General features: G+C 40.7%; 3 protein-coding genes across 4 annotated transcripts; all 3 read left to right on the top strand.

Moving 5' to 3' along the window:
* The first annotated feature begins 924 nt into the window (after positions 1-924).
* Positions 925-3,059, top strand: LOC104415617 (60S ribosomal protein L18-2). Its single transcript, XM_010026954.3, has 5 exons — positions 925-1,136; positions 1,237-1,326; positions 1,981-2,109; positions 2,234-2,416; positions 2,693-3,059. Exons 1-5 carry the CDS (start codon positions 1,134-1,136, stop codon positions 2,849-2,851), a joined length of 564 nt encoding a protein of 187 aa, XP_010025256.1. The 5' UTR covers positions 925-1,133; the 3' UTR covers positions 2,852-3,059.
* Positions 3,060-5,177: 2,118 nt separating this feature from the next.
* LOC104415616 (bidirectional sugar transporter SWEET16) lies at positions 5,178-8,107 on the top strand. Its single transcript, XM_010026953.3, has 6 exons — positions 5,178-5,337; positions 5,445-5,481; positions 6,343-6,553; positions 6,737-6,898; positions 7,148-7,267; positions 7,577-8,107. The coding sequence occupies exons 1-6, from the start codon at positions 5,304-5,306 to the stop codon at positions 7,862-7,864; spliced, it is 852 nt and encodes a 283-aa protein (XP_010025255.2). The 5' UTR covers positions 5,178-5,303; the 3' UTR covers positions 7,865-8,107.
* Positions 8,108-10,765: 2,658 nt separating this feature from the next.
* On the top strand, positions 10,766-13,417 carry LOC104415615 (bidirectional sugar transporter SWEET17). Of its 2 annotated transcripts, none has more exons than XM_018861496.2 (5): positions 10,766-11,134; positions 11,256-11,466; positions 11,743-11,920; positions 12,052-12,171; positions 12,881-13,417. In XM_018861496.2, exons 1-5 carry the CDS (start codon positions 11,067-11,069, stop codon positions 13,090-13,092), a joined length of 789 nt encoding a protein of 262 aa, XP_018717041.1. In that variant the 5' UTR covers positions 10,766-11,066; the 3' UTR covers positions 13,093-13,417. The 2 variants fall into 2 exon arrangements, with proteins under 2 accessions (XP_018717041.1, XP_010025254.2); XM_010026952.3 differs by having other exon boundaries at positions 10,771-11,134; positions 11,759-11,920.
* Positions 13,418-13,607: the final 190 nt, after the last annotated feature.

Raw genomic sequence — 13,607 nt, 5'->3', positions numbered from 1 at the left:
TTGAAAAATGTCAAGAAGTGATTTTTTTTTATATGTTCACTAAAAATCCTAAAACTTGTCATGAAAATGCAATTGAGTCATAAAACTTACAAAAAGTGTAATTAAGTCCTAAAATTTGTTAAATTTGTTCAATTAAGTCCTCAAATTAACACCGTCCGTTTACACTAATGAAAAATGCTGACGGTGACTTTTTTAATATTTTCCCTCTCCTACATGGCATGACGTGGCTTAAGTTATAATTTATTTAATAAAAATATTAATTAAGTAAAATAAAAAGTATTTCAAAAACACTAACAAAAAAAAAAAATGAAACTATGGGCAAGGGCAGTAGGCCCTGCTATCGTCGCCCCCATCGTTGAAAAGGGCCGGCGAGGGTCGATTAAAGCCGTAAGGGTTGTTGGGGCCTAGGGCTAGCAACCCTCGTCAACTGTAGGCGAGGAGCGAGGTTTGTGGCCCTCCACTTAGATCTGGGCAAGGGTCGTTAGCTCTGGCCAAGGCTTCAGCAACCCTTGCCAGCCCTGGCCAACCCCCGCCAGTCCTTTTGGCAATGGGGGCAGCGGTGGAAGAGCAGCTAAGATCCTTGCAACTTTTTCTTTTCATTTTATAAAAATTATTTAGCTGTTTTTAGTTTTTTGCTATTATTTAAATAAGATTTAAAGCAAAAAGTGATTAAAAATGCCATGTAGGAAAATAAATTAATTTAGAAATACCACATCAATATTTTCCATTAGACAAAATGACAATATTAACTTTAGGACTTGATTGAATTAATTTGATAAATTTTAGAACTTAATTGTATTTTTTATAAGTTTTAATATTCGATCACATTTCGCGATAAATTTTGTGACTTATAATGCTTTTATATATATATATGTCCTTATACAACACGAAGCGCTTAACTATATTTTTTGTCTTGCCGTCGGATCAATAGACGGTCTCCTCCACGTGTACGGTTAAGATCGAATCCCCACGCTATACGAGTGGACCTGACCCGCAGACAAGCCTCGCAGCCCCCCGCAAAAACCCTAGCCTCCTTTCTTCCTTCACTCCCATTTAGCCTCCCCTCTTCACCCCGAAGCACCGCAGCAGTCGCGGCAGAGGCGAGCTCGGAGAGCCAGAAGCAGAGGAAGAAGATGGTACCCTCTCTCTCTCTCTCTCTCTCCTCCTTCACATCTTCTTCTTCCCGTCGTCGTCTTCATTCATCGGAAGCATAACAGTCTCTGCACATAATCGCAGGGGATCGATCTGAAGGCAGGGGGTAAGAGCAAGAAGACCAAGAGGACCGCTCCCAAGTCGGACGATATCTACTTGAAGCTCCTCGTCAAGGTAGGGTGTGAACCGTCGGATCTCTCGTTCGATTTACTATTTGGTTTGGATTTTAGGCGATCTTGGGGTCCTAGTTCTTGAAGCTCCTTATGCTGCGTTGTTAAGGGTCGAGCTGAAATTTTGACGTTTAGGGTTCGAGTTCTGTGGGAGTTGTTGTTCCTGGAGATTGGACAAGTTTCGTGCTTTTTTGGAACATGTGTGCCTTTCTTAGGTGGCTTATTACGAGTTTCATGCTGTGTGCTGAATCTAAGTCTCGTGCCAATTCTTGGTATGCTTGGCGGTGCTGTGGCTTGCATTCATGATCGTGACTCGTTCTTCGGTGTATGTTTGGTGGATGAAATGCTGTAAGCACGCATTGACGGCAAGATGGTCGGTAGGTGGTGTTGGAGATATAGGATGTGGGATGGGCGTGTGATTTTATGAGAACTCGAGTTGTGGTTTGGGAACTTGACTTTGTTAGCTGTCTGTGTGGTGACTCTTGAGTGTTAAAGAGGTGGCAACTTCTCCACTTTTTAATTTAGAATCTGCAGATGCAACCGCCTATTTATGCTCTCTAGTGATACTTGTGTGTACTCGGTACTTCGTGCAGACAGTGTGAGGTGCTATACGTTTACTCATGTTGTTTGTGTTTTGCTCTGAAAAACCATGTAACAGCTGTATCGTTTCCTTGTCCGGAGGACCGGAAGCAAGTTCAATGCAGTCGTCTTGAAGCGCTTGTTCATGAGCAAGGTGAACAAGCCTCCACTGTCTCTCTCCAGGCTCATCCGTTACACGCAGGGGAAGGTTTGTGATGCCCGATGCCTTCTCTATCTCAATTAAAATGTTGTATGGATGTTCTGTTCTCTGGCAGCTTTAATCATGCCGTGTTGGTCAAAGATGTGAAGCTGTTTTGACTATTTATCTGCAGGAGGACAAAATTGCCGTGGTGGTGGGCACCATTACTGATGATATAAGGGTCCATGAGGTTCCAGCTTTGAAGGTTACTGCTTTGAGGTTTACCGAGACGGCGAGGGCAAGGATTGAGAAGGCGGGTGGTGAATGCTTGACATTTGACCAGCTTGCTCTTCGTGCTCCACTTGGACAGAACACGGTACAAATTCCAATGACTGATAGTCTGTGATCTGTTTTACATGGGATGGGAAATGCATTTTCATAGTATTATTCTTCCACATCCCCTTGGCTGGCAACTACAAGTTGCATTTGATGTGTGATGTAAATGAATAAACTGTTTTTATGGCATGCCGTATTTCTACTGTTTCATCGTGTATTCAGACCAATTACTTTAAGCTGTGTAATGGTTTGAGTGCCTCCTGTGGTTCCTGTGAAGCTCTGTGCTGTTACTGATATGAAGCTGTTTCTTTTGCAGGTTCTTCTGAGGGGTCCTAAGAATGCTAGAGAAGCAGTGAAGCACTTCGGTCCTGCACCTGGTGTCCCACACAGCCACACCAAGCCATATGTTCGCTCCAAGGGAAGAAAGTTTGAGAGGGCTAGAGGCAGGAGGAACAGCAGGGGATTCAGGGTTTGAGCTTAGTTTCTTACTCGTTAAAGCCAATTTGGTTTTGATTTTCGCAATCTAAGTTTTGCTGAAGCTAGTCGAAAGACTTAATGTGAAGACAGCTCTATGTATCTCTGGTTTTGGGATCGATTTTCATATATTTTTAAGTCTTGCTACGTTACCTGTGCTATTTTTTCACACCTTTGAAAAGTGAATGCCTTGAGATCAGTGAGTTAAACCCAGGTGTTCGAATTTCCTACTTCCTTAAAATATCTCTTTACACTCTTGGAATTGTGGAAATTGTCTCAAAACGATGAGATCTATTGTTGTTAACACCTACTTTGAGTGAGGTGAATTCTCGTCAAGGTTTGAAATGCAGACCTTAATACAATTTTGAATGGTTTATCGGTCATGATTCGATGATTGTGTAAGATGTAAGATTTAAGTACTAAAGCGTAGAGCCCGGCCCTGTTCGGTTCTCTTGAAGAACAGAGCTAACTGATTCGCGACGATTAGTTGTTTACACAAAGACGCAAAATGAAAGTTTCCGAAAACACGCACGACTCTTGACTTGAGAAATAAGTAGCATCGATACACGACGCTGATATGTGATATGATTCGACACGTGAGAAATCCTCTTTTTTCAAAAAACGTTGAATCATAACAGAGTTTTTTCAAAAAATAGAGATTTACACGTTGAATCATCTTTTCTAAGAAAAGTGATATGATTCGACACATCGAATCCTCTTTTCTCAAAAAACAGAGGATTACACATTGAATTATCTTTTCTAGACCTCTTTTCTAAAAAAACAGAGGATTATGCATTGAATTATCTTTTCTAAGAAAACAGAGAATTGAAAAAAGAGAATTACACGTTGAATAATCTTTTCTAAGAAAAGTGATATGATTCGACACGTCGAATCCTCTTTTCTCAAAAAACAGAGGATTACACATTGAATCATCTTTTCTAAGAAAACAGAGAATTGATACTGATATGTGACATGATTTGACGTGTTGTATCGTCTTTTCTAAAAAAATAGAGAATTTCACGTCGAATCACCTTTTTTCACGGTTTAGGCTGCTCCCATTTCGCTCGCCGCTACTACGGGAATCGCTTTTGCTTTCTTTTCCTCTGGCTACTAAGATGTTTTTAAAAAAAAAAACAGAAAATTGATACTGATATGTGATATGATTCGACTTGTTGTATCGTCTTTTCTCAAAAAAAATGTTAATTTCGTCATGTTTATATATACATAATAAATTATTATTTTTATGATTATTTTAATCAAATTAATTTGATTCAAATTCACAAATAAATACATAATAAAAAAATCCTAAAATATAATTTACACTAAAAACATTAACCTACCATTTATTAATATCCTTCATTATTTCAATTTGACAAATTCAACTATATTTCAATAAATCTATAAAATTTGGAGAGAAAAAAACAAGTAACTCACATTTTGAATTTACGTGTTAGATGTGCCGAAAAAAGAAAAGAAAAGAAAAAATTGAGGGTAAATTGTGTATCACGAAATTGAAAATCAAAAGAGAAGACAAAAAAATATTAGGTTTTTCCTTTTTTCCTAATTTATTTTTTATTATTATTATGATTATTATTTTTCACATATATACAATTTGACCATTCATTTATTGAAAGTTTTTAAGATTGATCTCGCATGTCGGAATCATATGTCGAAAACTCACATATTAAAATTCCGACTCGAGTGTCGGAAAGTATCAAGAAAGTTGATCCGACACATGTTGAATGAGTGTTCAAGAGTATCCAAGAGTATCGGACACATGTCGAGATATCCGGTACGACACGAAAGTTCTCGGAGAATATCGGTGCTTTCTAATTTGAGGAAATAAGAGAGCGGATAAAGCTTAGCACTTTAGGTTGCTGTCACCTTAAGTTTCCGTCACGGATGAAATGATGGAAGGGGACTATACACAGATATCCAAGACAGCCTCCCTTACCGACGTATTCCCGGGAAAACCTTACCGACACATTTCGAGTGCGAACTGACTGCTTATTAAACAATGACGGATGGTACTAGGAAAAGGACTTCCACTGTTTTCCCACTCAGCCATTTCGATTGAGCCCAACCGAGAAGGTAGGTCGGTCCTCACCGCTTACCGACAACAAAGAGTCGAACAGAAGCACGTGAAGACACAGAAAGATGGTTCTTGGTCCACTTGCAATCGTGAGTATCAGCATGTGTAAAAATCCCGCGGATACTGCATACGTGGCCATCATCTAGGGACGGGTCATTCCATGATTTCTGTCCTTTTATCCCCACCTTTGCTTTTAGGTGCGAAGTTCGGCACTTCGCCGATTTATAAAGAATCCTTAATGCCATATAGAAAGCTCAAATTATCCACCACACATGCATCTCTAAGCTCTCCTCTGCATTTCCATTCCCATACTTGAAACAAAATTCTCTCTGTCTCTGTCTCTGTCTCTGTCTCTCTCTCCATGGCTAGCTTGAGCTTTATGGTTGGCATTTTCGGTATGTGATATTGCCTCTTTTCACTCTTTTGGTTTTTGGGTCTCTGTAAGTTCTTTCTTGTGATGTTACTTCTCGGAAGTGCTTCAAAATATATGTTGTGGTTGCAGGTAACATCATTTCGATTTTGGTTTTCACTTCTCCCATGTAAGTGGAACCCTGTGCTTGTTCTCCTTATTTGTCTTCAATCTTTCAATACACATCAGCGCTGAATGTCTTGCAAACAGTCTAGAGCTTAATTAGGTTGCTCTAGCAGAGGCACTCTGCATAAAGTAGCTTATAGTAAGCAACTACTGTCCTCAACTTGTGATATTTGCCTGAGTATACTAGCTTAATAGCTTGACCAATCTCCTGTCCTTTCTGTTAGTAGAATGAAGAAGCCAAAACAGCAGGGAAACCTTTGGTTTGTTGGGTTACAAGTGATACGAATGTGTTTTCCCTCATTGTTTGAAATTCAGTCTCACGTAGACTGACTCTGCAATGAATTTATAGTTTGTCACTACTCAGTTAATAGCCAGACTCTTACATTTGATAAAATCGAGTATGGTCCTAATATGCCTACGTTTAATTGTTTATGCACTAGGATTGACTCTCTCTCATATCACTAATATCAGTTGTAAAGACTTCGCCCACCTGAATTTTCTACCTGTCAATACAAATTCACATCGATGTGAGTAGTGAAATTTCCATATTTAAAGATTCAGCAACTGTCTCAAAAAAAAAAATAGCTAGTTAAAGTCTGAGTCCGAAACCTTGGTCAACTACCCATGTAGCACCAAAAGAAGCCCATATTGCAGATCTTTTCATGGCAGACATAATATGAGTTGCAAGCATGAATAGGATCCATTTTGAGCTAGCTATACTCTTTAACTTGCTAGCCAGAAGGGACATAGTTCCTATCCACCATCCTGACTATGACTATAAGCTAAGATTGTGCATCCTCTTGTGGAGCCTAGATTTGTGTCTTTTTTTTGGCATTTACTCTTAAAAAGTGATCAAAAACTGCAGTAAAACATTTTGGCAAGTGGTCAAGAAGAGATGCACAGAGAATTACAAAGGAGTTCCGTACATAACGACGCTGCTGAGCACAAGTCTCTGGAGCTTTTACGGAATTCTCAAGCCGGGCGGATTGCTCGTGTTGACAGTGAATGCTGCCGGAGCCATCATGCAGTTCATCTATGTCACTCTTTTTCTCATCTATGCTCCCAAGGACAAAAGGGTCAGTCAATCATCTATTCCTACTTTCGATGTTTGTGGGAATTCTACTTTCCGTGGCCATCACCAATTGATGTTCAGAGCTTACAGATGATAACTGAATCTTAGAGCTGCAACTTGACTAATGTGCACATACAGAGAGTGCTGCCTGAGTAGCATTAAGACTGACGAAATATTTGATTTGCAGATTCAGTTGATGAAGCTGGTAGCCCTTCTAGACGTGGGCTTTCCTGGGGTGGTAGTAGCAGTGACTCTTCTGGCAATCCATGGAAATATGCGGCTCACAGTCGTGGGAATTTTGTGTGCTGCATTGACCATCGGCATGTATGCCTCTCCTCTAGCCGTGATGGTATGATACCATTCTGACTCCTCGTGTGAGCTACATTCTTTTCATTCTAATGATCTTCCCAATTTCGTTTGTAACCTTGAGGCGAATTTTCATTAGCTATTTGGTCATATAAAACGGCAATATTTTGGCCAAGACCTTTCGTAGTGCTTCTGAGACTGCACTATCAAACCTCTGAAGCTTTGGTCATGCCTGCTGAATTCGATTTCAGACACCTAATTAACTTAGCTTCGATTTGGCGTGTGTTAACAGAGAACAGTCATTAAGACGAAGAGCGTCAAGTACATGCCGTTTTTCCTCTCCTTCTTCTTGTTCCTCAATGCAACCGTTTGGTCTATTTATGCGGTGCTGGTCAAAGACTTCTACATCGGAGTAAGTCCCTGCCTCTTCTCCGTTTGTGTGCACGCGTGTGCGAGGAAATGCCAGGACCGGTGGGCCTGCAAATGCTATATGCATTAAAACATCATACCAAACTTGTTTAAGAAAGCATACTTAACCATGTAGGATACAAATTTAACCACTTGTTCTGGATTCTCTGCTTTATGAATTAGATTATGTTCATCTTGCTGTTTGAGCAGAAAGTTTCGGCAAATTCCCAGCATCCTAGCACTGCTGTTAACATTGTCAGCACCGGTCCTTGGTGCACGCATTGTTCTGAATTTCACTTGGCATTTTTTCAAGGTTCCGAACGGGATTGGCTTCATACTTGGATCGGCGCAGCTGATACTGTATGCAATATACAAGAAGCAGTCCGCGGCATCGAAATTAGAAGAGTCTACAGAGGAAGCAGAGGAAGACGGATCGGCCCATCTAGTCAAAGGGGATGTAGAGATAGGTTCGTACAATGTCGAGGACGAGAACCAGCTGAAAAACCGCACCATCGCTAAGGGAAGAAGCCTTCCGAAGCCACCGGTAATTCGACAATACAGTTTGCAGAAGATCATGAAGACGCTTTCCATGAGTCCCTAGGAGCTCCACTCTCCCGAGGAGGATGAGGACGACATTGGACGTTGAAATGACGACCGGCACAACTAACAAAAAAAGAAAAATCCGGGATGCGGGTTATCACATGCTTAGATTTGATACGAGGCTTACTGCATCCTAGAACTTCAGAATGGCTCTGTATACAGAGCAAAGCAAAATCCATAAATTCAAGGCGTGCTCTCTCCTTTTGCGGAAGCTCAATAATTCAGAAATGATCTTTTTTTTCAATTTTTCCGACTCCGGCCTCTTATATCGTTTAAGAAAATGAATTAACCATTGTTCCACATATCAGATATTTATCAGGAAGGACAGAATAATCCAGCTCGACCTAGCATTTGGAATGATCACATCTATTTCAGAGAAATTATTAAAAGAAAATCCTAAATTTATTGTGTTTGTATCAATTCACTTTAATCTATTTAGTTCTAAACTTTTTTATGATTTGCTAATATAATCATTCCGATCGATAAAGACCGAAAATTGCTAACGTGAATATGGTCAAGTATTGACATAGACAAATTTACAATTTTTTTAATAACTTTTTTTAATACTTTTTTTTTCCTTTTTCGTTTTTCTTTCTCTGACGTTTCCCTCGACCGGTCGCTTTCTCGGTCTCGGTCTCCGTCTGAGTCTCCGTCTCGGTCGGCCACTGTCCAGTGTCCACCAATCAGGCCCATCAAACTTTGGGCCCACTTCGCGGTGAAGCCCCCCTTCTCGATACTCAAAACGTCGGACAAACGTCCTGGAAACTGGAAAGCAGAAGCCGGCTCAAAAAGACTCAAATACCGCCAAGTCCGATTCCGACATTTTCTTGCACCCTGCGGAGTCAATTATGGTGGTTTGTCGTTTTGTTTCGAGGATGACAGGTGAAATTAAACGGACCGCTTATATTTAGGATGATTAGCTTCATCTTGATTTTTTTTGGTCGGAGCTTCATCTTGATTGGTCAGCTGTATTTAGGGCAAATGCAAAAATCGAATAAATTAGGCCCCTTACACATATCTTTTGTCGACCCCCACTGTTTCGTCGAGATCAACCACCGAAAACTAAGATGATTCCCATAAACATAAGATGTGTATAATTTTAATTGAATGTCTTACGTGGGTTATTCACGTGTAGTGTTTTCCTTCTTTTATATACCATTTAAACTATTTGTAAAGTTCGAAACGCAAATGAACGTGTCGAACAAGTAATATGATAATAAAAAAGAGTATCGTCGCACAGATATTAATGATTAATAAAATAATTAAATATTAAAAAATAGATTAATTCTAAAATTTATCTAACAAATCAATATAGAATTGAGAATAAATTAAAACTAAAAATCTTAAAAAAGCAAAATTTGAAAATTAAATGCAGTAAATCAATCAGATAAATATGTTAAATCATCTAATTTTACCATAACCATTATATATGAATTTCAGATCATTACGCATATAAGAATAATATTAAACATGTAATAGCGAAATTTCCTAATATATTTACTATCATATCTCTAGATATAGCTAACCTACCCAGTTTATTAATCAACTATATCTTTATATGAATTACAATAAACATAAGTATATTAAAATTTATGAATAAAAATTGTCCAAAAAGTCCTAAACCTTTTTAACTTCTTGTTAATTGAGTCCATTCGGCTAATTTTGGCAGGAAAATGCTGATGTGGATGTTGACAAGTGTCACGTAGACCATTGTCGCGACGTAGATTATTTTTAATAATATTTTAATATTTTTTGAATTTTTGAATTTTTCCTTTTTTTTTCTTTCTTTTCTTTTTGGCTTTCTTTTTTGCCTTTTACGATGGCTAGCCGACCACAACCAGTCGGCTGGCCTCGCCCGCCACAGGCAAGGGGAGCCTTTGCCTAGGCGCGACTGAGCAAGGGTCACTTGGGAGAGGCCGACTTGCGCCCAAGCCAAGGCAGCCTCGCTGTGCTTGGCCAAGCGACAACAACATTGGGGAAGTCTGCCCTGACTTGGGCGAGAGCTGGCCTCGCTAGATCTGGCAAGGAGAGCCTCACCCAGGCGAGTGTCAGCCTCGCCCAGACTAGATTTGGTTAGGTCGACACTTGCCTAGGCTAGGCCGGCTTCACCAAATCTGGTGAGGGGAGCCATCGTCGAGGCTCGCCCTCGCTCAGGCAAGTGTTAGCCTCACCCAAACCAAATCTGGTGAGGCCGGCCCTCGCCTAGGCCAACGCGGCCTCGGCGAGTGTCAGTCGGGTGACGGTGATGTCGAGCAACCTCTGTCAGGTTGTGCCTGGGCGAGGGCTCCCCTTGCCGGGGCTAGCCCTCGCTTGACTGGGCCTCGCCTGTGGTGGGTGAGGCCAGCAGGTTGGTTGTGGCTAGTGGTTGGTTAGCCATCGAAAAGGCAAAGAAGAAAAAAAGCTAAAAATAAAAGAAAGAAAAAAAAAAAAATAGAGGGAAAAAATTCAAAAAAGAATAAAAATTCAAAAAAATTAAATATTATTAAAAATTATCCACGTCAAAAGGCTACAAGAATCCTACATGACATTAATCTGGGCGTCCATGTCAAGAATCTCCTGACAAAATTGATTGGATTGACTCAATTGGCAAGAGGTGAAAAGATTTATGACTGAATTAGCAAAATTAAAAGGTTTAAGATTAAATTGATAAAAGTGCAATAGATTATGACTTTTAGGACAATTTCCTCCCGAAAGTTATATAAATAATGCGGTATATTTCTATCCACGTTTAGGTAAAGATAATACTATTTTTGTAGAGTCAACACCGTCCTCTTCTGCTGAACTCGCTAGCGGGTGTGCTAAATTCGCTGAATGTGCTAGCCCCACCCCTTTCTCTAGCTTTCTTTTTCTGTCTCCCACTATGTTTTTACTTTTTTATAGGGAACCCCGGATGCAAAACTGCATCTGTGCATGGCCTGTTCCCGCTCTAAAATTTTGGAACTGAGCGTTACAGGGCCAGATATTAATCCATTCGAAAACCGATCACTCCTGTCGAGTATACTTCCTGTCCACTCGGAAGTGATTTGACGGGCATTTCTGGCTTGATAGATATTCCTGCTTTACAAACACTCTCTTTCTCTTTCTCTCTCTCTCTTTCTCAATAACACAGCAGACCAAAAACCTTCAAGAACGTTGGTCTATCTAGCTCCAATCCAATCCAATCTTTCTTTTCCGGCCGCAAGAATTCAGTCCAGTTTATCAGCATGACCGTGAGCTTCTTCTTTGGAGTGCTCGGCAACGTCACCACCGGCCTAATCTATCTCGCTCCTGTGTATGCCGAAGCCGATGAACCATGACCTTCGATTTGCTTTTTGACTTTTCGTAGCGAGATAGTCTCGTCCATATTGACACCAGTATGAAATCTCTCTCCCTATTTTGTTTCTTCCTTGTAGGAAAACTTTTTGGCACATCCTGAAGCGGAGATCGACTGAGGAGTTCGAGAGCATCCCGTACGTGTTCAAGCTGCTCAACGCCTACTTCTGGACTTACTACGGGATTGTGAAGCCTGACAGCGTCGTCGTCGCAACCGTCAATGGCTTCGGCGTTGTCGTCGAGATCATCTTTGTCGCCATTTTCCTCCTCTACGCTCCCCCCAGAATGAGAGTACGTTGTTTCATTGTGATTTCCAAAGATTATTATCCTGTAGGTTATGTTCTTTCTCGAAAAAGAAAAGGGAATATCTCTAGATCCGATCAAACCATGTCGCCCCAAATATAATTTAGACTAATTTGAGAATAGAACGTAATCTTATTAATCTATTGATCGATGAATGAAAGCTCTTGAAACATTGATGCAATCTTGTCTCGTGCATAGATCCACCATAATCCAAATTACTCTTAGTTAACACGTACATTTCTTTGATGAAGAAAATAATTGCAGTATGTCAAAAATGCAGAAGAGAACTGCAATACTCGCGGTCACCTGCGATGTGATGTTCCCAGCAGCCGCAATCTTAGTGACTCAATTGACCTTGGACCGTCAGATGCAGATCACTGTTGCTGGCCTCTTGAGTGCTGTCTTCAGCATGGTCGCCTATGGTTCACCTCTCTCTGCCATGGTAAATATATATGTATATATATATATACGCGGGCAAGCTATGACATGGCTGTTAAATAATTTGACTACGAAGGCGACTAATTGCTTGATATGTTGCGTGAAGTTGACCATTAATCTCAATAATTATTGCAGAAAACAGTGGTGACTACAAAAAGCGTGGAGTACATGCCTTTCCTCCTCTCCTTCGCCCTGTTCATCAATGGCGGCGTTTGGACTGTTTACGCCATCCTCACCCAGGACTACTTCATCGGAGTAAGCTTAATCTCCAGCTTTTCTAGTACATTTGGTTTCTCCATTGTCTTTTCGACCATAGGTAGAAACGATTATTGAAGCCCTTTGCAAGCAGTATCACAACATGCACGCAAGTGAAGTAGCCACAAATTTTACCGTGTTATCTGATAATCAGATGGGTGTTCTCACTTGTGCACGAGGAGGATTTATTGTCGCTAGTTGCATGCTGAGCACTATGTGTAGAGTCTATTTATTGATGAGATAGACAGCTCACGCTTGCTTGCCAGCAAGACGTGCTCATCAGTCATCAACACATGCACATCTAATAACACCATTCCTCTTGCAAGTGAGACTTGATGGTTACAGGGCAAAACCTAGATGCGGGCAGAAGTCAAAGGAGTTCAATAGAAATATAGGAAACACATCTCGTATTTCGGTTCACATGGGAAACTCTGATGTTGCGACCTAACTTTATTAAATAAGGGTTGGCGTATTATGTCGGCATCTAATGTAGGAACTATTGGCTGAAAAATCACCACCCAAGGCTTAATGTTGTGGCAGAGTTACCTTAGCTCTTCCACGGAATATTATCAGCTTTAACCTTACAGACGAAGAAATCGCCAAAAAAATTCTACTATTCACGAGAAGAGAGGGAGCTCAATCAAATGAGCACCTCAGGAAAAGAAAAAAAGATGTTTGCTCATGGACTCGAATGGTGAACTCGATGCAGATACCAAATGGGACTGGGTTCGGACTCGGAACAGCTCAGATGATTCTGTACGCAATGTACTACAAGCCCAGGACCAAGTCGTCGTCGGCGGAGGACAAGGTGGGGCAACCAGACGAGCCTCTCATAGATCCAACCTCCGTTCCTCAAGTAGTAGTAGCTCAGGAGAAAGATTGACAGATGCCTCAATCATTTTTATTTTTTTTTGGGCCTAGTTAGGTCAATCATATCTGTTTAAATTTTTCCCAATAGATGTAGCTGGTATGATTGTGAATTTTTTTGGGACGTGAGTGTAATAATGTACTGCAGCTAAGGTAAGGCACGTCTTGCATCAGGGCCGACATTAGGTACACGCCCTCCAATAAATCTCCGCCGTTCACTGCAACTTATGCAGAGAGAGAGAGAAAGGACCCACCTCGAGTCAAGCTATGTCAGTGTTTCTGTCTGAGTAGGTAATCTTTTTCTTGATTGAAAAACAAGAGTGGCACAGTAACTCTAGTTTAACGTACTTAATATAGAAAGAGTTCTTCCAACTTCCAACTTTCTTGTCTCTTTTGCACACGCAGACGATTGTGTAAGATGTAAGATTGAAGTACCTACGTGTGGAGCTCGACTTGTTTGGCTCACTGGAAGAACAGAGCTGAGTTTTAATAGGCGCTCGAGACAATTCATTATTTTCGCAATTGGCGATAAGGAGATTATGAGACTGGGAGGGAGTTGGAAAGGATAA

Source organism: Eucalyptus grandis, chromosome 8, assembly GCF_016545825.1.
Source record: "Eucalyptus grandis isolate ANBG69807.140 chromosome 8, ASM1654582v1, whole genome shotgun sequence".
Classification (NCBI taxonomy): Eukaryota; Viridiplantae; Streptophyta; class Magnoliopsida; order Myrtales; family Myrtaceae; genus Eucalyptus; species Eucalyptus grandis.
Note: the sequence above shows the minus strand (reverse complement) of the source record. Positions and strands in the feature narration are given on the sequence as shown.